The following is a 23634-nucleotide window of genomic DNA, read 5'->3' on the forward strand; positions in this document are numbered from 1 at the left end:
AGCCGGGATAGGAACGGGCACAGGGACACCGAAAGCGGCGGGCTGGGAGCTGTGGAGCGGAGAGCCGGGATAGGAACGGGCACAGGGACACCGAAAGCGGCGGGCTGGGAGCTGTGGGGCGGAGAGCCGGGATCGGGATAGGAACGGGCACAGGGACACCGAAAGCGGCGGGCTGGGAGCTGTGGGGCGGAGAGCCGGGATACGAACGGGCACAGGGACACCGAAAGCGGTGGCTGGGAGCTGTGGGGCGGAGAGCCGGGCTGGGCACGGGCACAGGGACACCGAAAGCGGCGGGCTGGGAGCTGTGGGGCGGAGAGCCGGGATACGAACGGGCACAGGGACACCGAAAGCGGTGGCTGGGAGCTGTGGGGCGGAGAGCCGGGCCGGGCACGGGCACAGGGACACCGAAAGCGGCGGCTGGGAGCTGTGGGGCGGAGAGCCGGGCTGGGCACGGGCACAGGGACACCGAAAGCGGCGGCTGGGCTACCGCCGGACCCGCAGGGGCGGCAGGGGGCGGCGGGAACACCGGGGCTACCGGCGCAGCCGCCCCGCTGGGACAAGCGGTGGAGCCGCGGGCGGGGCCTGAGGGCCGGGACAGGCGGGACCTCGGGCTCAGGAGCGGCGCTGCAGCTGCGAGCGGCGCCACAGGAGCCTGGGCTTGGGGGGGCAGGGGGAATGGAGGGGGCGATGCTTCCAGGGGTCCCAGCCCTTCTCTTTCTTGTTTTCCCTTTGCTCCTTTCCTTGGGTCTCCGACAACTTTAAAATTCTTATCCCCTTAGACTCTGTTTCCCACCCAGCATGAAGCGTACTTGCTTTCTTCTGCGTTAACGAGTTCTTTTGAATTTATAAATACTTGTATCAGCGGTGATGCGGCCAGCCCGCGGAGGGACCCGGCGGAGGGACTATTTGTGATGCGGTCCTGGCCGCGGAGGGATCAGCGGTGATGCAACCCTGCTCATTTCTATTTTCCCAAACTTCTGAAATGTCTGCGATCCCCCAAGAAGGATTTTTGTTTGGATCATTACTGAAAGAGTTTGACATGATTATTGTACTTACAATTCTTTTCCTTCGTTTTTTCCTGAGTGCAACACAGAGCTGGTTTCTCGGGGACCCCCCAGGTAAAAGTTCCATTACTGACCATCTGTCTCTTACAGGGACTATTTCCTACTTCGCTGAGGAAATTGTTCCCGCTGCGCCAGAGACTCCTCTGCTCTCGCTGCTGAACTCAGTGCCCACCCTGCTGGGCTGTTTTCTCCCCTTACCCTTGGCCGATTCCACTGAAGGAGTTGGGCTCCAGCTCCTGCCCTTCCATGGCCATTCCTCTGTCATCAGAGGCCCTCCACAGACCCAGCAGTTGGTTGCATTCAGCTCCTTACCTATCCTTTCCCCTAATTCCACAAACAGATCTTTTTTCTCAATTTTGAGGTTTTTTTAATTGTTGTTTGAGTTTCACATACATGTCTTGAATTGGGGTGGATACAGAGGTAGATTGTTGTGCTGGCTTTGCCTCTTTATTTACTACTTGTTCTTTTACTAAGCTTGAGACTTCATTCCCAACAATAGATGTGAAACAAACCCATCTTTCCCCTTTTGGACATTTACTTCCCAACCTGCTCATTCCTAGGTTTTCTACAGTCCAGTGCTTTTTCCCATTCTGCATACAGTTTCCTACTTTGGATGGATTGGAACAGAGACTGCTGACATGGGTACGTGCAATGAAAAAGGAACCTGCGTGTTTTCCATGTCCAGCCTTTGGTAACACCCACGGCGTGGCTGTGTCGGTATCCCCAGAGGGCAGAGACAAAAGAGGAGTGAGGGATAAAGGAATAACAGAGGTCCCATATGGCTGATACCTCCACCCCCGTGCCTATGGGGCTGCTGCCCACAGCAGGGTACGTGATCTTCTTGGTGGCAGCTACAGTGGCCATTCGGTCCTGCCCTCTATTTCCTTGGCACTTCCTCTTCGCTGATTTCCTTGCTTTTGACACTTCTTAATTGTAGCTTCCCACCGTTCCTCAGGTATCTCCCATTCACCAGGCACTAGGAATTCCCATCCACAAAGCAAGGTTACTGTTTCAGCTGTTCTTTGCTCTGCTTGGATGGGGAATAGATTTGGCATTTGACACTTCATGCAGTGAGAGTGTCGTTTTTGTGAACTACAGTAGCAATATTTTTTACAGGCTAGACATTTACATTTAACCCAGCTAGCATGTGCAGTACTAGGATGAATTAGACAGGGTATGTGGTATGGCACTGGTGGAGGTAGCAATTCCTCCTCCTTTTTGAATAAATCACAGCCTAAGGCCAGAATATGAGAACCCTCAGCCCGAAATAGTCCTGATCCTCCTCTTTGGAGGAATACTTCTTTTGGCTCCACCTCGAAGTTTGGTTCGTGTACCTGTACCCACAAGGCCCGCAGCAAACCTACACATTTCCGGTAAAATAACCACAGGAAAAAGGGGGATATTTCACCGGGATCAGGCCGTGGATCCAGCACGTGCAGGGCTGTGCTGCTCCAGTGGGCGGAGGGGAGAGGGAAGGCGAAGCAAAGGATCCCTAAAGAGCTGCGTTGATGCCGGAGGTGATGTGGTGGAGAGGAAGGGAGGGAGGGAGGGAGGCACGACAGCGGTACCCGCCTGGCCATGGCCGCCGTCCCTCACGGGCGGGGCGGGGCGGGGCGGGGCACGGTCGCCGTGGTGACGGCACAGCCCCGCCCCCACCCGGCACCTCCCAATCAGCGCCTCCGTTTCCTCACGGCGCCTCACGCGAGGCACCGTCCCATTGGCCCACGTGGAAGCCCCCGCCCCGTCGCGGCCAATCAGCCGCAGCCACCGCGGCCCTGCGGCGGGGCGGGCCGCTATAAAAGCCTCGCCGGGAGGGTTTTGCAATCGCCGCCCGCCTCGTGCCCGCGATGGAGGAGCAGCTGTCGTTGCTGGTCCGGAGTCCCGCGCAGCGGCACCGCGACCTCCGGCTCCGCGCTGAGCCCGCCTGGACCGTGCGCCGGCTCAAGACCGAGCTGCGCCGGCTCCTGCCCGACGCTCCGGTGAGTGCGCCATCCTCTCTTCCCGCAGCCTCGCCGAGCGGGTCCCTCGCCAGACGGGTCCCTGCGGGCGGCCTCGCCGGGCGGGTGGATGGGTGGTGGGCGCTGAGTCCCCGCGGGGCAGCGGCGGCAGCGGCCGTGGGGCTCTCGCGGCGCTCCGGGACCGGTACCTGTCCCCCGGGGTGTCCCGGTTGCGTCAGCTTGGGGCTGACTCGGCCTATTTTGGGACTCGTTTGTGGCCCGGCCGCGGTTAATCATTAACTCCCCTCCCGGGACGGCGCGTCCTGCAGGTGTGTGGGGACGTCAGCGCCCGCGGGAGCCCGCTGGCACCGGGCTGTGCCAGGGAGCAGCGCCCGGGCACCGCACCCAGCCGGGCAGCGGGCGGCCAAGGCCCTTCCTGGGGGTTTGAGGGCGTGTTCCCGCTGAACGGGAGGCACGGCGGGGTGGCGGCGCTTGTGGGGATGAAGTGCAGAAGTGTGACTTCCCCCTGAGCCGCTGGACACGAGAGCTGGCGCGTGAGTGCTGCTGGAGCAGCTGCGCTCCGTGTCCCGCTGCTCCCACGGGCACTGCTCCCACAGGAGGGTGTGTGGCCTTCACAGAATCAATAAACTTGGAAAAGGCCTCCAAGATCATCAAGGTCAACCTTCGACTAAATGCTGCTATCCCTACTAAACTACATCGTGAAATGTCATGTCTATACTTGTTTTTTGAAGAGTTCCAGGGATAGTGACTCCACTGTTTCTCTGGGTAGCCCATTCCAATGCTTAACCATTCCTTCATTGAAGAATTTTTCATAGTATCCAACCGGAGACTGCCGTGTAAACTTAAGGCTGTCATTAGTTGCCAGGGAGAAGGCCTGATTCCCATGCTTTTGCCATGCTTTCCCTGGGAGTGTGGTGATCACCCAGAAACAGGCTCCATGTGCTTCCACCAGCTGCTGTGGGACAGCTCCCGATGGAGAGCTGCTGGGTCCCATCAGATGGGGTGTAACAGATTTACTTGACACCACCTCTGGTGCTGATCAGATTAGATGGAACTCCAAACCTCAGTTTCTAAGAAACATGGATGTTTTTGTTGGGACTGTAAAAGAGACAGCATGTAACCAAGTTCTTTGCCCAAGGGACTTTGTATTCTTCTGCAGGTTTGGACCTTAGTAATATCACACTTGGGCATTCAGTTGTTCTCATCACTTCAGCTGAGTTTAGATGTGCACAAGTCCCTCTGCACCTTAGTGTGTGGGATACTCCTGGCTCCATGCCTGTGTCCATCACTTGTAAGTTGTGTTGGTTAGTGCTTGGCAAAGCAAATAATCCTATTCTTTGTTTTCTTTCTTCAAAGCCTGAAGAGGACCAAAAGCTGATTTATTCTGGGAAGCTGCTGCTTGATCACCACTGTCTGGGAGAATTGTTGCCAAAGGTATAAAAAAGTATCTTTTATGATGTGCTGAAATATATCCAGAGAAGTGGAGTTTTTTTTAACAGATCTTCCTTTATATTTCAGCAAGGGGAGCTGCATGCTCTTCATTTGGTGTACAACTTCAAGACTCCTGCAAATATGCAGGAAACCAAATCAGAGGTAATTAGACTTAAGTTAATTCTGAATCTTGGGCTTGTAACTAAAAATGAGGAGTGTTGGATGGCCATTTTAAAGTTCCCCGTTACTGCAGGTTTTCCCTCTCAGTGCAACAGCAGTATTACTTTGTGATAATTTGTTTGGGAATGTGAGAATGTATTTGGATTAAGCTGAGTAAACAAATTGCCTCTACATTTCGTCAGTAAAGATTCTCATGGCATCTGTTAAAAAATATCAGATCTAGTTGTGACCTGCTGCTCAGGGGAGAAATCCTTTCTGGTAAATTCAGTTTTATTAAATAGAATATGACTTGTCATGTCCCAGGCACTCTTGGACAGATTGAGCTTGTGGTCAGAAGAGAGAAGGAGAGGGAAGTGATTCTGATCTGTAGGGAGAGGGAAAAAGGCTGAGAGCTGCAGACACTTAAACTGCTCCCATTAATGACTCATCTTTGGCTTCCTCTCTACAGGCTCAGCCTTAGTGCTTGAGCTCGGTATGGACTGGTCCCAGTTACAAATGGCCAAAACCCATTCTTTAAAGTGGCTGGGCAAAGGTTTCTACAGGTGTGTTCCTGTTGCCCATTATAGACAATGTGAGCAAACCCTACCCATGCCTGGTGGTTGCTAGATGTGAGCCAGCTTTGGCTGGATGTTAGACAGATGTATCACCACAGGCCAGCTCTTCAACTCCGTGTACAGCAGGTTGTGCAAGCAGTACAAATTTGCCATAGGAAAAAACCAAAGTGTCTTTTATATTTTTATAACTAGATGGACACTGAATGTGTGCATAAGTAGCAAATACAGTATAGATTTTGTGAAAGGGAAGAGTAGCATCAAATCAGTCTTGCATCCAAGTTGTTTTGTTCCAGGAGCTTTACTGATAGAGGTGCTTGTGGCATGGTGCCCAAGAGCAGGGGCAGCACTGAGAGGTGCTGTGCAGGACTAGGTGTTAAAACAAGGGGATATTCTGTGGGGTGCAACCTTTTTGTATAAAGTGTGTGTGGTGTCCTGAGTAAACCTCACTGGCTGCTTTGCTGTCTGTAGGTTAAAGCTGATCAGCCCAAGTTACCATCAGAAGCCAGGCAGGAATCAACTGTGTCTTCCTCAAGTGGTGGAAGATTGAGGAGCTCTTCAGGTGGCCACTCTTCAGCAGAAGCCAGTAATGGGTAAATACAATTTTATGTACATCTTTAAAGGTTTTTAAATGATGTATTTGATGCCAGCTCCTTATGCCATATATACTGTCATAAGTCCATAGAGCATGGACCAAATATGGTGAGGATTTATATAAAAGCTTTAGTGGCTGTAGAATAATTTGGATTGGAAGGGAGCCTTAAAGGCTATCTAGTCCAACTCTCTGCCATGAGGGATGCCTTCCACTAGATCAGTCCAACCTGACCTTGAACACTTCTGAAAATGTGGCCTCTAAAGGAAGATGCACTGCTCTGTTAGTTGAAAATCTTCCCTTTATTCATGTGAGTAAAGGGATGCCTTTAATAATCTAGAAGGAAGAATTAATTTTGTAGTTGGGTGCACAAAATGGCAGAAGCTATTTACATTGTTCTGTAATAAATTACTCTTGCCATTTGTCCATGAATAGTGTTTGCTAATGAATGTGTTCAAATTTTGACCAAGGCTGGAAACAACTCAGCGTCCCTTCCAGAGTGTGGCTCCTGGCTTCTCTGCTTACACAACCTACAGCATGCTTCAGATGTCCTGGTTCCAGCAGATTTATGCAAGACAGTATTACATGCACTAGTAAGTGTTCTATTCCAAGCTGCCAGTAGGAAGTAGAAACTGTAATACAAGAAATTTGAGAGCTCCTGGCAATTCTTCCTGTTTTGATGGTGCTTGGGGGCTTTTTCATTGTGACTTGTGCTGAATGTTGTGGGAATGTACCCCGTACTGTGCTGCTCTGTTGCTGTTCAGGCCAGTGGTTCTGAATCTTGCCCATTGCATATCTGACTCTCCGTTGGGAGGGCAGGTGTCTCTAGAGTAAATCTGATCCTGCTGATGAGCCTTTGCTCTTTTTTTGACTGCTCAGAGTAGCACACAGCATTGACTGGAAATCAGTCATAAGTCAAGCTGAGACTTGCAGAAGGCTTTTACACTATCTGCAGATTGCTCTAAATAATTTTTTTCAGTATAGACATTATTGTTCATAAAGGGGAAGGTGCCTGTTTTGACTTGTTGAAGTCAATATACAGCTGTTATGGGTAGAACTAAAACTTGTTTTTAACCCTTTTATGGCATCTAAACTTGATGCTTTCTACTTACAAGTGATCTGACTCATAGACAGATTTTCAGGGCCTATGTGAAGTGTGAAAGAATTTGACTAAGCCTCATTTAGTACTTTTATTCTCTGTTTCCAGCCTGGCTTCTACTGCTGCATCTTCTGACCCATCCCATGCACGGCGTTCTCAGGAGATACCAGTGACACCTCCAGCTCCTCTCCCAGACCCATTTCCTGCCCAAAACCAGCCTGGAAACCAGAATGTTGCTGCTCAGGTTAATGCAGTGGTTGACCAGAACTTGAGGATGAATGCCCAAGGGGGGCCCCTCATGGAGGAAGATGAGGAGGGTGGCAATCGAGACTGGTTGGACTGGCTCTACTCAGCAACGCTGTTATATGTTTTTGTCAACATGGTCTATTTCTACTCCAGTATCAGCAGACTCCTCCTCGTTATGGGTGGCACTGTCCTGATGTATCTGTAAGTGTATGGTGTTAATATTTGCTGTTCAGAAGGGTTTCACTGAAGTACTGAGTTCTGTGCTGTGCTCAGCTCCCTGGCAGCTGAGCTTCATAGGACTCTTGGACCGACCTGGAAAGAGCAAACCATTCCTCCATATTCTGGCATAACTTAGTATTTAGAAAAAAAGGGAAATATGCCTATGCCTGGATTAAATGAAGACTGTGGTTGATCTCACTGGGGTTTTGCAGTTTCTTGTGTGGCTCTCTTTCTAGTTCAGAAAATGGCTTGAAACTGAAGTAACCCCTGTTGTAAAGCTCTAGCAGCTCAGCAGCATAGAGCAGACCTGTAGGTTCTGTGTAGAAAATGACAGTTATTTGTTGGGAAACAAGTGGTTGAAGTCTGGAAAGAGGGTCTCACACTTGCTGTTTCAGTCATGCATCCATGCAGTTTTTCTGCTGTGTTGCACTTCTGGAGAGCAGACCAGGCTGAACTGAAAGGAGTGTCCTGAACTGCCTTTGAACCTCTCTGGGTGGGGGGATATAATTAGGATAAACACACAGTAATGATAATGGACCCTCATCTGCCATGCTTGGGATGTCTTATCTGAGAAAGATAATCTGTCCTCCAAAATTCTTTGATCACCTGTGGAACAAGTGACTTAGGTCTCTGAATTTTAGGTCTAGGAGTTAAAACTGGAGCAGCTCTTCCAACATCTATGTAGACTTGGAGAGTGAAGGTTAATTGTTCCACTGGAACTCCTTAAATTTTACTGTTGCTAGTTGCCACCAGCTCTGAGCAGTCAGATGTGCAGCTGTTGTGTAACAGGATGAGTAATGTTGAAACAGCATTAATTAATTAATGAACCTGTTGCCTTCCCCAGGCACCATGCTGGATGGTTCCCATTTAGACGAAGACCAGTTCAGCCCTTCCCAGGCAATGTTCCTCCTCAAGCTGCTCTAAACCAGGACCAGAACAATAACTTACAGGTATTGTTTTGCTATATTTTTAAACCATGAAACCCTGTGAAGTTTTGCTTTTGGTTTAATAATTGTGTAGTAGAGAAAACCTTTTCTTGGAACTTCTGTAAGAGCCTGTCTTCCATGGGGGAATAATTGCCACCTGAGTCCTTCATTGATATAGCAAATTCCTTTCTTCTACAAAATATTTCAGGCTGAATGTTACCTTTTAGCTGCTTCTGTCCTTTAGGAACTGAGAGCAGGGTTCAGGCTACACCTCTGTAGGATTTGGGTCTGGAAGAAGTCTAAGTCTTTCATTTCAAGCTGACAGTTCTGATGCCAATCAAAGTTAATTAGCTGTAAATACATAATTCACATGATCTGGTGCTTGATGGCTGTCCTGGACAGTGTTCTTGGACACCAGTGTGAGTTAACCAGTACTGCCAATGTGCAGCTTGGGTTTTTGACTTTGTATCTGGGGCTACTTGAAAAATTTTGTATTCAAACAGTGACATTTGGGCAACAAAAACACACAGTTTGATGCCTGATTTTTCTGATGTATTTCTGAAATTCTCCTTTACCAAATATGCTTTATTTTGGCAGGGGGAAAATGGAGGCAGAACAAACGAGTCTGAGATGCCTCCTGATGAGGGACAGACTTTCCAAGAACTGCAGCAGGCCAACCCTTCACTTGTGAGCACAGCGTGGGTTTTTTTCAAGACTTTCTTTGCATCCCTCCTTCCAGAAGGGCCTGGACTGACCCGCAACTGATTTGTCACCAATCTGCTTGTCTGGAACTGCAGTGGACACCTGAGAGAGCTGGATACCAACTCCAGACCAGGCATGGAAAGGGATGGCACTTCCTCTAGCTTTCACTGACCAAGCAAATAAAGCTGCAAGAAGCCTTACATCATTACAGCGTAGAGACTGAGATGCTTGTCCTCATTGCAAAGAACTTTGTTGTATAGCATTTATTAGGTATCTATGTAGAGGCTTGGCATTGTGGACTTGTGCACTAAAGGCACAGGCTCTGAGTGGGTGTGCAAAAATGTTAGGGAAGCAAATTGCTTCTTCTGTGCAATGTGATTCCTGTTGGAATGTTTCAAATGCTATTTTAATTACACTGAGTGTAGGACCTCAAACAAAAATTGCTAGATATGCATTAGCAGATTTTTAGGAAAGATCTATTGTTAAATTGCTTCAACAACATTTTAACTTTTCTTTGTAAATATTTTCCTATGAAGAATGTATTGTGCAATCTACTTGTTGGACAAAGTGGAGGACTGTAAGATTCAGTGATGTGGACAAGCAATTACCTCAGTGGAGTTGCGGACTAAATTTCATATTGCCAAATTCAGATAGTTTAAATTCAAGACTTACTCCCCCTGCCCTTGCCCCTTCCCCCTGTCCCCCTGCCAAATCATTGGGGAAGAGTAAGTGTGTTCAGGTCTAAATAAATTTAGCAAAAACTTAATGCAAAATGTAAACTTCTTCACTGCTTTTGGATGAAAAGTTAAAGCAGTCTAATTCCTGTATTCAACTTTGCCTTCATACTCCAGTGCAACTCTCTTGTACTACTTCATTGTGTTCCCTTTAGTTTCTGATATGGTTAAGGGCTGTTATTGCAATAAAATTTGCAGGCATTTATATCCACACTTGTATATATCCTCTACAGCAGTCAGAAGACTACCTATGCAAAGCACAGCATGTGCTCTTGCCTGGTTTTTATTGAAGTCGTGATGAGGGAGTTGGGATGTGAGGGGAAAAGGTGCTTCCAGAGCTTTAAACTCAGTTCCTTGCCCAGCTGTGTTCCTCAGCAGCCTTTAGCAGGTAAAGTGCCTTGGATAGCTTGGAGTTTGTTTTACTTATGGGAAGCTGCTAACAGAAAGGTCGTGGACATCTTGAAATGGGTAATTGTGTAGGTATTTGGAAAGTTGGGCTCCTTGGACCCTGCCTGTGACTCCTGGTGCAGTTGTAACACTCCCTTGGCTCAGGGTTTTAATTTGGCTTGTAGTGTGATGTCCAAGAACAGCTGCCTCTCCTGGAACTTGTCATTCTTTTCCTCTGCTGCCTGCACTTGGCAGGACAGTTTGTTTAGGAGTGTCTTGGCAGGGCCAATACACATCAGTTGGGACAAGCAGTTGTAGCAGGTAATGCTTGATCTTGCCACTGCAGATCAGACTGATGTAGGACATGGTTTGTTGGTGTTACCTGTGGAAGCGACTTAATCCTGGTGGTGTTTTTTATTTGAGCAAATTCCTTTCCAGGCTTGTTTTTCTGCCATATCTTTGGTTTGCTGGAGATTTGGAGGATGAGTAGGACAGTGGTAAAATAGTATAACTATTTAGAATAAAATAATTAAAGAGCAGGTCAGTTTTGTTACCACAGATATATCCTGCCATAAGCCTTTGAGGATGTTCCTGGAGGAGGTGCCCACTCTTTCTTGCCTTGCTAATGCTCTGATGCTGCTCTGGGAATTGCAATCGCTGAACAAAGGCATCCCCAGGCTTTTGCACCCTCACAGTCTGTGTCTCTGTCCCTGTGGTAGGCACAGGGTGGGTGCCAGGTGACAGCCATTCCCCCACCCCAGACACAGCTGCAGCTCACACAGCAGCTGCACCCTGAGCTGCTGCACTGGGTGTGTTCCTTATCAAGGGTGTTTTGTGAATCATGGATTTTTCTCCCTCAGAGTGTAGCAAACCATCACTTGGGTGTCCTGGCAAAATGCCGAAATTAACTGAGCTGTGCCTGTGCTCGGACTTAGCAGGAGAGGGCAGTTCCTGGCAGCCAGAAATAAACTGGTTTGGTATGGTTGAGGCAACAAGTACATAAGTGCTGGATTACTTGTGAAATCTCTAATCTGAAAATTTATCAGAGACAGCAGAACATCTGTTGTTTTATGGCTTTTGCTGTTCCCAGGAGCAGGCAGATGGGTTTAGAACTAGTTGAGAAACTAATGAAGTGTAGCTAATGCCACTGCAGGGATGCAGCCTCGATGCCAGCTGTGGGTGACAGTGAGCATGGCCCTGAAGATGAGGGAATCCAGGTTAGACATAAGGAAAACATGAGCCTTGAATATTCCAGAGCAGGACTGCAAGAGCAAGACTATCCCCTCTGCTGGGACAGAAGTTGCAGAGACCAGAAGGGGCCTTGAGGCTGTGGGTTTAGGAGGCTGAGTTTGCCTTGGCTCACACTTCAAGCTCTGATTCTGCTGCTGGTTTAGCTGCTCTGCATGCTTGTGAGAGGTGCTGTGTGCAGATGTGCTGCAGCAGCACCTGATGCAGCACCCTGCCTGTTCAGCATGTGTTGTGCTCCTGGGAGCAGGCAGGTTGTGGCAGTGAAAGTCCTCTGAAGATCCACAGGGTGGCAAAGTGAGCAGCAGGATAAATCCAGTTCCTCTGCTGCCGTGTCCCCTGATACACTCTGGCAGCTGCTCCTGGTTGAGAGCAGTTCTCTGTCCACACTGAGAAACAAATCAGGGAGAAATGTACAATCTGTTTTTCTCAGACACCTTTGTTCTTGTGGAAACTCCTAACAGGCTGCTTAGTTGGGGAACCACTCAAGTCCTGTTTGTCACTACGGATATGGTCCCATCCTCAGCTCCTGGAACATAAATCTTATGGGAATGAGGTTGCTGCTGAGCAGATAAGCTGGCACTGGTGGGGTGTTTGTTTGTGTCTGGTTTCCACTTTTCTCAGAAGAGCTGTTTCACTTACGCACTTGCTTGCCTGTTGTCCCTGTTCTCAGCAGCCAGAGCCATCCCAACAGCTCTGCCTGTGTCCAGCTGAGTGTTACAACCTCCCTCTGGTCTTTGCTCTGTGATCCATTTCTAGCTGTGGGATTTTCAAAGCAGTGCACACAATCTGTGTCTCCTCAGAGACCATCCCAGCTCCTCCCCCACTGTGTTACCCAACTGCATCTTCATCACCTCCCTGGAGCCCTTCTGCTGCATAAGAATATCTCTTGAAATGTCTGCTAGTGTTTAATGTGGTGTGAATTTCGAATGGAATGATATCATGGAGGTGAATCAGTTCTGGTGTACAACTGGGTCACAAACCTTCAGTGAGGGGCTTGAGGTCAGTTCATGTTCAGCTGCCTGCCTGGGAGGGTTGGACAAATCCTGGCTTCTGGGCCCATGTCTTGTGTCTGCTCAGTGGCCTCCTCAGTTTCTTATAGCAGCACTGAAAGTTGTATTTGTTGCTCTTTCAGTGCAGATTTGGCAGTGCAGGGTCAGTGCCACAGAAATACAGCTGGCTGCACTTCCAGCTCCAACCCAGCTGCCCTGGGCACCCTCAGCTGCAAAAAGCCTGGGCTGACTTAAGGCCACCTGTGTGTGCCAGCTTATTTTTTCTTTTTAGAGGTTGTTATGGATGATACTGGTACAGAAGAGAAGGAATTGAGCTGGCTTCAGGGGAATTTGGAGCTTCAGTGGGTTAGCCCTTCCCTGAGGTCAGGACATTACCCAAGGAGACTCCTTGAGGCTGAGAGCCCTCACTTTATCATGTGATTGTGGATTCCAGGTTACTCTTGCTTTCTAAAATTTTGAGACCTCTTGAGTAACTCGGGTAGTACCAATTTCATTTGGCATCACAAATCTGTATTCAAATGTTGGCATAGCTTTAATTTATTTAACTGGTTTATAAAATACTAATATTTTTATTAACATTTGAATATGTTATTTGTCTCAATTTTATAAACCTCTAGGACAGATGGGAGCAGCAGTCTTTGGGCTCACCCCCCTGCCATCCCAGGGCTGACCTGCTGTGTGAATTCTGGCAGTGGTGCTGGGGCCCATCCTGCTGACGGGTGCAGCCAGGGTACCTGGAAGGCTCTCTCAGGAAGCATCTGCAGGGTAACACCAAATGCTTTGGTCAATGCAGCACAAAGATTAATGGCACTATGATGTACCTCTGCCCTGGACAACGTGGGGATAAACAACCCCAGTTACAGGACAGCCCTCAGCTAGGTGGTGGGTACATGTGTGCGTGCACGGCCTTCAGATAAAGCCTTACACAGCAAATATTTTTCAAAACATCTTCCAGCATCCCCTTTGCAGCTTGGGTGCTTGATTTTCTTTGGGGATTAAAGCCTGCCCTGCCTCCTGCTAGCCAAAATTAACCTTTCCTTAGGCTTTTAAATCTGACCTGACTTGTCCTAGCCTGACCTTGCGCTGGGAGGAGGGTGGGCTGTGGTGTCCCTGCTGCCCTGGCCTCTGTCTGGTTATTCCAGGACCAGGATGCTCACAGCACCTCTGTGTTCCACATGCTTTTGCTATTGTAGGCAGAAAGTCTCCAGCCTTCCTGTTCCCACTGGAGGTCAATGCCCGGCAGTTCCCTGTCCTCCTTTTCTCTGAGCTCTGGTTGTCTGCTGACAGCAGACTCTGTGGCAGTGCTGGGGCAGGGGAGCTGGCCTGTTAGGGGGCTGTGAATGCACTGGATCTACCAGGACCAGCACAATGGATCTGGGCTCTTGGGCTTTCTGCCTTTATCTACCCTGGGACACTGGTGACAAATACCTTTGTATGAAAATGCCCGTTTTCCCTTTCCCCCAGGCTGATGTGAATTGCTGCCCTGGGCAAAGAGGTGGTTGTGGCCTCCTGGGGCCTGCAGGATTCCCTCTGTGCCAGATGTTGGCCACTGTGCCCACACCCCTTGAACTGAGAGCTGTAGGGCAGAAAATAGAGCTGTTAGATGGCTAAATCCTCTTGAATTCAATCCTTTTGTAACATGCCCATGCTCTTTGCAGCTGCCCTGGGAAGAGCTCTCCCAGCCAGGGCAGTGGGGATGCCATGGCAGCTGAGATGATGCCATGTGGGAGCTCTGCTGCTCAAGCACCTGCTGTCTTTGTTGTGCACTGTGTTTCCAACAATTAGCTGTTAATTTATAAAGCACTTTGGGCTGGCAGCAGGCAGCCTGTCCACAGCCACCATGCTGCTCTCCTGGAGAAGGCAGGCTTCCCTCGGCGGGTCAGTGACCGTGAGTGCCTCCCGGGGGGTACCCGAGGCCATTCACTTCCTCAACTCAGGAAGAAAACAACACGGCAGGGTGGGGGCTGCTGGACTGCGGGGTCCCCGCAGGAAATGTGCTCACCCTGTCACCAGACAGATGAGGCATCTGCCAGGGAGAGGAGGGAGGCTGGCATCTTGTCTTGCTCAGGGGGTGGAGGGTGCTCCTGCAGCACTGCCAAGTTCTTATCTGTCCTTCTCCATCAGTCTTTGCTGGCAGAAAGATTCACAGGAGATGTTGTGAGCCTCCTGGCTGAAGTAACCCCACTCTGTTTTGTCCTGGAGTTTGTTTTGGGGTTGGGATGGACCCCAGGTGTGGGAGGACAGCGATGTACAGAGCACAGGTGTGTGCGTGGATGTGAACTTGGGTCTCTCATGTTCCCCAAATAGCAGCTGAGAGTCTGGGTGCATGAAAAACTTCACCTTAGTGGGATTTTGCCCATCTGGATGGTGGCAAATAAGATTTTCAACTGATCCAGCCAAGAGGCAGAAAACATCCTAGTCTTATGGTCATAAAGCTTTCCAGGGATGCGGGAGATGGGGTTCACCCAGTGGTAGCAGGAAGCACCCTCTTCCCAGGAGTGTGCCTCTGTTTCCCCACAGTGTGTATGAAATCAGTGGAAGGGGGAGCAGTTAATGATGTAGGTCCTTTCAAACAGGGCTTTGCTGGGGAATTCCTGCAGGAATGCAAAATAAGGAATATTTCTGCATGAAGAAAAAATTGTGAACTGGCTCGAGGCAGCATGTGAGGCTGCTGCCTCGACTTTATCCTCTTCCAGTCTCCATCCCCCTCCAGCTTTTTCCACCTGCCCTGGGAACTCATGTGTAACTTTAACATGAGTTAAGCCAATCTTGGCAGGAGCACCAAGCCCTGCAGCCCAAACTCCTGCTGAGGGAGGAAGGCAGTGTGAGACATGAAGGGTGTTAAGGAAACTATAGGAAGATTAGGAAATGTGTGATGAATTTTGATAAGTGGAGGAAGCAGGTCATGTCCTGCTTCGAGTGGGCTCTGCTGGGGGTATGAAAGCAGCCTCTGTCTCTGCCAAGAACCACTTGGTCTCATCAGTGCTCTCTGCTCTTGCTGAAGATGTGCTGGGCTGGCAGGATGATGCTGGGGACCTTCAGCATTTTGCTGGTGCTGGTCCACGCAGCAGCAGCGTGTGATTTTGGGCCCTTCCCCTACAGAGCCACAGGGATCGTCTGCAGGATGACCAAGCCCGCGGCATTGCTGTGTAAGTGCCTGCTCTTTGGGGCTGTGTTTGCCCCGTCTCTGCCAGAAGGTAGTGACAGATTAGCCAAGTGAGGGGGTTTCTTGCTTCTCTGTCTCTTGTGTAAACACCTGCCTGGGAGCACAGGTTAAAGCATGGGCACCTGATCTGAACAGGCAAAGGAGCTTGAAAATTGTCTCCCACCCCTCTCCTCAGCCCCAGGGTTTAGTGCTGTTGCTGTTGGGGCTTGGCATGATGAAAGACCTTGAATAAATGTGTGTTTGATTTCTCTCCTCACAGCAATCTCATCTCTTGGGGGTTGCTGTGCAGAAGTGGGGAAACGTTCTCTGCTGCTGTGGGCTTATTTGCAAGGATTTGGGAGTTTTGGGGGAAGAACTTAGTTCTTCTGTGGAGGATAGGATCAGCTGTGTCCTGTCCCATCCAACAGTGGTATATGCAGAGAAAGATGTATTCATGCTGGACCAAACTAAGAGATAGTATTTCTGGAAGGAAAAACCGTGTACAAGCATGTGCCTGAGGCTGAGGCTGGAATGGGCTGGATAACGTCAGGAAAATGGGCACAGAAACTTGAGTATCAGAATTTTTTCTTTGTAGACCCAAGAGCTGACTGCAATACAAGTAAGCAGCAACAAAGCAAAGCACTGGGGTAAAGTCAACAGCTTATGTGGTGTCAGGATGAGCACAGCCTTCACCTTTCCAAAATCTGCTCCTGAGGTGTGTGAAAGCTGGCCATGATTCCCTGGAATCAGCTCCTGCTGATGGCTGTCAAGCCACATGCACTGTTGTCTCTTGCTGCCATCAACTGTTTGAGTTAGGGAATTTTAATTTTTTAATTTACTCTTCTAAGTGCATCCTTAATCTAATGGACATGCCTCAGACAAAAGCCTTCTGTAGTGCTTTAATCCAGAGTGCGGATCTGGTTTGCAGCCAGCAGAGGTTGCAGTTTGTCATCTTTGCCCTTTTCTTCCACTGACAGTGAACAAGGAAACGGCCCAGGTCATTCAAGCAGCCTTCAGAAACGCCAAATTCCCAAACATCACTGGGGAAAGGTCCATGCGGCTCCTCGGCCGGGTGGCTTATGGGCTGACCAAGTGAGTATCTCCACGTCTCTGTGCCAGGGGAGGTGATGGGAGAGAGAGTGGAACAGAAACGGGCCTTGGAGGGAGCTTTGATCCAGCAATTCCTGGTGAAAGCAAAGGTCTGGACTGGGACAGACACACTTTTGGGTCTAAGCCTTGCTGACGATTTGCATGTCAAGGTTTATGCTGCTGCTGTGCTATTTAAGAGTTATTTTATTTTTCCAACTGAGTGGGCAGCTAGCAAGGCAGCGTGTAGAGCTCATATGGGACAACGGGGATGGGCAGTAATGTCCCTGTGGGCTGGGGCACCTGTGGCCACCAATGACAGATGGTGCCCAGGGCACACTGAGAGGCAGAGGGGACCCATCCAGGGCTGCCAGAGCCACCCCTGTCAGCAGGATGTCACTTGGCTGTGCTTTGTGACAAACCAGGCTGAGTGTCGCTGTGTTACTCACTTTTGTTTTGGGACCACAGATTCAGTGGTGCATTCCCAGAACAGACTTCCAGCTATGACCACGGCTGCACAGAGCACTGCAATAAAACAGGGCTGCACTGCTCCATGTTTCCTGTTTAAAGCATTCCACAACCTTGTGTGCAAATATTGTGAGGGAGGCACAGCGCACAAAGGCTGAGCAAAAGCACCACTGTCACTGTCCTTGTGCCTGGCCCTGGGATTTGCAAAAGCTCTGGAGTCTGGCATGGGTCCCTCAGAGATCCCATTCCTCAGGAATAAACCTGTCCTGCCCAATCACAGAAAACAGCTCTGGGCTGGGGACAAACTGTGTTTCTGTTGTTTCTAGCATCCAGGTCAATGATTTGTCCATAGAGAGGAGCGAGGTGGAGCTCAAGGAGGACAATGCCATTCACATTGCCATTAAAAACGTGACAGCCTTGTTCAAAGGGACCCTCACCTATGGCTACGCCGGGGCCTGGTTGTAAGTACCTGGGTCTGGGGGCTGCTGAACCCCACAGCCCAGCTCCTGCTGCTGCCTGTGGGACTGGCCCATGACACAAGTAGAAGTGAGGGGTCTGCACTTCCCAGTCTCTCTGGCAATGGCAGCACTGATGATTGCCTGAGACAGGATTTTATACTCTAGCAGAGCTGCTGAGCCCCATCACTGCTCTGCTCATCTTGCTTTCTGCCTTTCTGTCCTCACCTTGCATGACGAGACCAGATGGCCAAAGCATATGAGTTGACTTCTTCCCTCCCCTTCATTTCTCTGTAAAATCTGAGTGGATAAAAAGAGGAGTTTAAGGCTCCTAAGTGCCACAAAGGCAGCAGTTTGCAATGATTTAAATCCAGAGTACCTGAGATGGGCTGTGGTATGCTGGGGGTTTGCCCACTGCAGGGCAAGGACTGATGGGAGAGGTGTTATAAAATCCACATCTGTCAGGGAGAAGCTGCTCCTGGCACAGGTTCCTAAATCTCCCCTCTTCTGCCATTACAGTTTGCAGCTTTTTCATTCAGTTGATTTTGAAATTGAGTCTTCCATTGACCTCCAGCTAAGCATCAAACTGAGTAAGTATGTTACAATACCCAAACTTTTTGCAGTACGACTTAATTCCCTCCCCACTCTGGTTTGTGGGTTGCATGTACTCTTCAGGTTCTCCTGGGTCATGGTAGGGGACAGCTGAGTCTCTGATGGCAGGAGCTAGGGCAGCTGGCAGGTATCCAGATGCAGCATGAAGAAGGGTGCCTGGTAGACTGGCTCAGCTGGAGCTGTGAGCAGAAACCCTTGATCCAGGTGCAAGGGTAGCCACATCTGCCCTGACTTGGCAGGGTCTGGAATCTTCTGGAAACATACCCCGGAGATGTGGGGAACCCTGGCTGGCCCTCTGCAGTGATGCCCTGCTCCAGGCCTGCAGTGTCTGCAAAGTGCACTCGTCCTTCTCATCTGAGTAACAAATAATTTGTTTTTCCTTTTGTCCCATGCAGCGTGCCAAAAGGACCAAGTGGTTCCTGATGCCTCAGACTGCTACCTGACTTTCCACAAACTCACACTTCACCTCCAAGGAGACAAGCAGTGAGTCTGCCCCCTTTCAAAATGTAGATTTGTGGTCCCCCTGCCGGCCCCCACACACCCAAATGAGCAGACCACGGGTGGTCCTTGACTGTGCTCTCTGTCTTACACAGACCTGGCTGGCTGAAGCAGCTCTTCACAGATTTCATCTCCTTCACTCTGAAGCTTGTCCTCAAGAGGGAGGTAAGATCATCCTGGGGACAGAGGAAAGCTTTGTGTAGCTTTGTAAGCCACACATTTTTCTTGCCCACAAGACAGTAGCAGTGTAATGTTAGTGCTCATGAAAAATAAGACAAATAAATTGAATCGACAAAAAAAAAAAAAAACAGCTTGGACAAAGTGAGAGGTGTTGCTGACCCTGAGGCTGCTGGACTCTGACCAACAGCCCCCACATCTCAATGAGGTTCAGCTCTGCTCTACAATCCAAAATCCTACCCCTTTCCCTAATTTTTGTCCCCTCTTCTCCTCACGTAGGTGTGCAAGGAAATAAATGCTGTTTCTCAGATGCTGACAAATTTTATACTTGATTTAGCAGGTAAATATTCTCATTCTTTCTGCTTTCTGCTTTTGTGTGCAGCTTTTCATGTTTGAGCCCCAACAGAGCAGTAGCCACATCCTTCAAAAATGTCCTTCTGAAATGTGTATGGGATCCCAAGCCCTTAGACAGCAGCAAAATAAACCTTGGTAATGTTATGTTTGGAATTTTCTGCATCAGGTTGATCTTTGATTGCACAGATTCAAAGATACATTTCAATTCATAAGGAATTTCTCCTTCAGTATGTACTGTGCAGGATACTGCAGGACCAATGTTAGCTAGAACAGGAGCATGCACTGCAGTATTAGGGATGAGATATTAGAGTATCAGGAGATTTTCCCAGTCCCAGATACCAGGGAAAAGGAGTGGAATGTAAAACTGAGCATAATTATTTCCCAGTGAAGAAATGGAGTCAGTGAGCTGTAGTAGGATCAGCACTAGCATCCAAAGGAGTGGGAACCCTCGTCCCATCCCTGTGTCCTTTATAGCTTCCAGTCACCTGTACCAAGTCCTAAAAGCAACTGTCACAAGCTCTGCTTAAGGTCCTATTTCTGATGTGAGGTTTCTGTGTTTCCTTCCTGCAGCCAATTTTGTCCGGGATAAGGATATTATTGTTGATATCTCCCTTGCATCAGATCCTGTAATTAAAGCAAGCTACATAGAATCCCATCACAAGGTGAATTAACCCAGGCTGTTCAGAGACCAAATGTTTCCTGGCCATGGTGTGCTCTGGAGGGCTTGGAGAGGCTGGTTCCATGGGGCTGTGCCGTGCTGTGGCACTGCAGCCTGGGCTGATGCCAACCTGCTACCTGCTCTGTGTCCAGCCAGGCCTTTGCCTTGCAATGGAAATGCAGGTGTTGACTTTTTGTCCTGTCTCCCTGCTGCTTGCTGTGGCCAACACACTTGTTATCCTTTACAGGGCCTTGTCCTCTACAGGAACAACTCCAGCGTGCTCAGTGACTCTGTTTTCTCCCCGTCACTGCTGACCGAGTCCCGAATGCTCTACTTCTGGTTCTCTGAGCACAGCCTCAGCTCTCTGGCTTCAGCAGCTTTCTTAGATGGGCGACTGGTGTTGAACCTCACAGGGGAGAAATTGCAGGTGATTCCCAGAGGGGTACCCTCCTTACTTCATACATCATGTTCTGGGGAGAAAGAGAAAAATTCACTAAATGCCATGTTTTGGTGAGAGCTGGTTTCTGTAGAAGGTAAAAATGTACAGTCAGTCACTGCACGTGATCCTGAAATTAGTGCCTCATCAGGAGTGTGCTCCCAGGCAGTGTTATTCCTTTCAGTGATAATACCAGCTGATAGAAACTTTATCTTCTGAATTGTAAAGGGATGTGATTTTCTGGGGGAGCACTGAGGTAGGAAAATCGTGAGACCTGGGGGAGTTCAGCCATGACCTGGACTGGGCACAGGCCCCACCTCAGTGCTCTGGCCTGTCCAGCCTGCACCAGGGTCAACCATAACCTTGTCTTTTGTTTTTCCACAATCTGTTTCTGGTTTGTTTCTGAAGGAACTCTTTGAGATGGAAGACACAGAAGTGCAGCGGAAGGCAGTGCAGATGGTAACTTTTTGTCTTATTCAGAATATCGTATGTCAAATGAGGAAATTTCACATGGATTCTGTTGCATTGTAATAACTTGGGTCCTTCCTTTGACAACCTGAGTCTTGGGTGGGCCTGATGGAGAAAAACAGGGGCTGATGGAGAAGCAGTTTTGCTTTGCAAGGAGGATTTCTCCATCTTCCATGCTGGCACAATTTCCCTGAAACCTGGCTGAGTTATTGGGCTTGTATGAAGAGAAGGAGGAACTGGGGACTGCAAAAGGAATGCAGCTGTGTGGCAAGTTGGCAGGAAATTGGTATGGAAAAAGCCTCACTCATCTGCTGCTCCTTACTTACCCAGGTTTTTCAAGGCACATCCTATAATGACTCTGTGGCCAAGGTGTGGAGTCTCACCCAGCCCCAGATTTCTCCTCAGCCTGAAGGGACAGTCGTGAGGTCCTTGGTAGCAGTGGAGGTCAGCATCCTTCCTGCAGGAGAAGAACCCCTGGTGGCTCTGTACATGGAAAAGGTCAGTTCTTGCCCCTCCTGACTGTGCAGACCTTGGGACAGGCTCTGTCCCGAGTCAGGACCATTCCTGGTGTGCAGGGACAGCAGTGGCAGGGAGCCCTTTGGGAAGGGTGGGTGGCTAAACCACGGGAGGTGGAGAAGGCAGAGCAGTTTCTTTTAACATTCTCATCTGTTCCTTCGACATTTGAGGCTGGGAATGATGATGGTGACCATGTTGGCCCTCTCTTAGGCCAGCCCACTATCAGGGTGCAAGGTGGTCAAAGCAGCAGAAAGCTCTGATGAGCCCCCATTAACATTTATTTGACACAGGGTAGCATCAGTGAGATATTTTAGGAGAGAATGGAGGCACCATGGGAATGTATTTATTTTGAAATCTCCTTGTTCCCAAATTCTAGCTCTGGCCCCCACTTAGAGGATAGCTGTGTCTGAAATGGAGATGCAGCTCTGAAGAATGTGAAGCTCAAAATATAACCTTTTCCTCACTGAGAAACACCACCTCACACAGCAATTTCCATCCTTACACAGGACTTGGTTCACAAAATAGCTAAAGTCCAGTGGATGAGCCATCCTGGAGCCCCAGAGACTGAGGCTCTGGGCCTGAGGGGGGAGTTTGTTGCATGCAAGTGGAGAAGGAAAATGCTGGCCTTCTCTAGCAATACCTGGAGGTAAAGCCAAAAGGACGTTGACCTCTGGCTTCTAGAAAACAACCCAGAATGTCCAAATGCAGTTCCCTCCTATAAGGAAAGATTAGCTAAGCCTCTACTCTGCTGCTCTTCCCTCTGCAGGAAATCACAGTCACTATCCAAGCTACCTATGAAGAAAAGAAACTCATTTTGCAGCCTGTGGACTCCAGGTTGGTACTGTGGTCTCTTGAGAGTTGCCTCTTTTGTCCCATATTTAAGAGTAGCACAAAAAGAGGATCTCTGCAGATCTTAGTGACTTTTCTTCCCCTTTTTTCCCCCCTTCCTTTCAGTATAGAGATTAAAGTGTTTAAATGCACAGCTGATCCAAGTGGGGTAAGTCCGAAAAAAAGTATTCTCTAAGCCATTTGAGACTAAATGATGTCTTTAAAGCACTTCTGTACTAATTTTCTGGTTTTCAGAAGGACCCATCCATACAAAGGTTCCTGCAGAACATGATCTTGGTTGCTGGCATTCCAGAAGTAACTTCAAGTGAGTTTTCCTTTTGGGGAAGTGCCAACCTACTCCATAAATTGTCTAACATCCCATCTCCTAAACCTGAGCACTGAAAAAATACATCAATAACACTGACAACTGGGAAGGGGGGAACCACATTAATGTTTTGAAATGCTGCCAGATTCACTTGGGGAATGAGGAACCCTTTGTAAATGGCTGAGAAAGGAAAAGTTAGTTTTCTGTCAGGCTGAAGGTTGTGGGGCATTGAGGCACAATTAGTTTTTGGTAATAGGCAGCACATGATGAGCAGCAAGCCAGGATGGATGTCCCTGTAACTGGATGGGTTTGCTGATTCCATAGGTATTGGATCAGCTCTGACTTCCCTGATGAACAGCAAAAGGCTCGATCTCTTTGATATCATAAATCCTGAGATCATCACCAGAAAAGTAAGCAGAGCTCAAAACTGCCTGGCCCTCAAAGCCCTCTTGGGAGTGTGGCATGAACTAACATATTATTTTCTGTTCTTTCCCCACTTTTTAGGGATATGTAATTGTACAGCTTGACTTTGGCTTCCCAAGTCATTTGCTTCTTCATTTTCTTGAGAACAGTTTGTAGAGCTGATCCCTTCACAGAGGAGCACAGGAACTTGTGTACAACCAGAAAGATTGTGTCTGAACCAATTAAAAGACAAGCTGATTTAAATCAGTTTGATAGAATTTTATTTCCTTTTTCTGACAAACATTCTAGGCTCTGTACAATTGTACTTACATGGAGCCTTTCTTCTGCAAAGATTTTGAAGTCTGCACCTCAATCCACACTACTTTTTCAGGATCTTTAAAGGGCTTGTGTGCTTAGGAGTCAGGGCTGGGTTCCTGAAGTGCACAGGCTTTGGGTTAGCGCCCTCATAAGGCAGCAGAAATGGGTTTTGCCACCTTTTGGCATCTCTGTTGTTACATTTTGGAAAAACAGCACCTTTTGTGCTCATCCTGGGTTTCACTTCTGCCAAGAGTCTCCTGATGTTGACAGAATCCAGCAAGTCAAATGATATTACCAAACTCCAAGTAAGCTCAGAACCAGTAATGCTAAAAGACCTGGATATGGCAGAAAAAAGTGAACAGGACGTGAATTTGCAGTGCAGTACAATAACAGAGAGCTCTTGTGCCCAGGGTAATTTCTTTACAGATCCTGGTGGCTCTGTGTAGAGCTCCAAACTGATAATGCCCATGTTGAGCCAGTGACAGCAAAGATGAGAAAAGCAATGAAAATTATAAGGAAACCAAAGAGATTATAAGAGAAA

At 48.8% G+C, this 23634-nt stretch overlaps 2 protein-coding genes across 3 annotated transcripts; both read left to right on the plus strand.

The window, feature by feature from the left end:
- The first annotated feature begins 2860 nt into the window (after positions 1-2860).
- Positions 2861-9909, plus strand: HERPUD1 (homocysteine inducible ER protein with ubiquitin like domain 1). The gene is made up of 8 exons (XM_069026675.1): positions 2861-3043; positions 4379-4456; positions 4541-4615; positions 5656-5777; positions 6247-6369; positions 6984-7322; positions 8185-8290; positions 8864-9909. Exons 1-8 carry the CDS (start codon positions 2912-2914, stop codon positions 9029-9031), a joined length of 1143 nt encoding a protein of 380 aa, XP_068882776.1. The 5' UTR covers positions 2861-2911; the 3' UTR covers positions 9032-9909.
- A 5407-nt stretch (positions 9910-15316) lies between these two features.
- CETP (cholesteryl ester transfer protein) lies at positions 15317-23039 on the plus strand. 2 transcript variants are annotated; one of them, XM_069027149.1, is made up of 16 exons: positions 15317-15496; positions 16470-16584; positions 17373-17507; positions 18021-18091; positions 18509-18596; positions 18707-18776; positions 19068-19128; positions 19713-19804; positions 20048-20227; positions 20645-20695; positions 21035-21202; positions 21987-22054; positions 22175-22217; positions 22304-22373; positions 22698-22783; positions 22878-23039. In XM_069027149.1, exons 1-16 carry the CDS (start codon positions 15352-15354, stop codon positions 22950-22952), a joined length of 1518 nt encoding a protein of 505 aa, XP_068883250.1. In that variant the 5' UTR covers positions 15317-15351; the 3' UTR covers positions 22953-23039. The 2 variants fall into 2 exon arrangements, with proteins under 2 accessions (XP_068883250.1, XP_068883252.1); XM_069027151.1 differs by having other exon boundaries at positions 22307-22373.
- Positions 23040-23634: the final 595 nt, after the last annotated feature.

The sequence above is a fragment of the Aphelocoma coerulescens genome, chromosome 11, assembly GCF_041296385.1.
Source record: "Aphelocoma coerulescens isolate FSJ_1873_10779 chromosome 11, UR_Acoe_1.0, whole genome shotgun sequence".
In the NCBI taxonomy this organism is placed as follows: domain Eukaryota; kingdom Metazoa; phylum Chordata; class Aves; order Passeriformes; family Corvidae; genus Aphelocoma; species Aphelocoma coerulescens.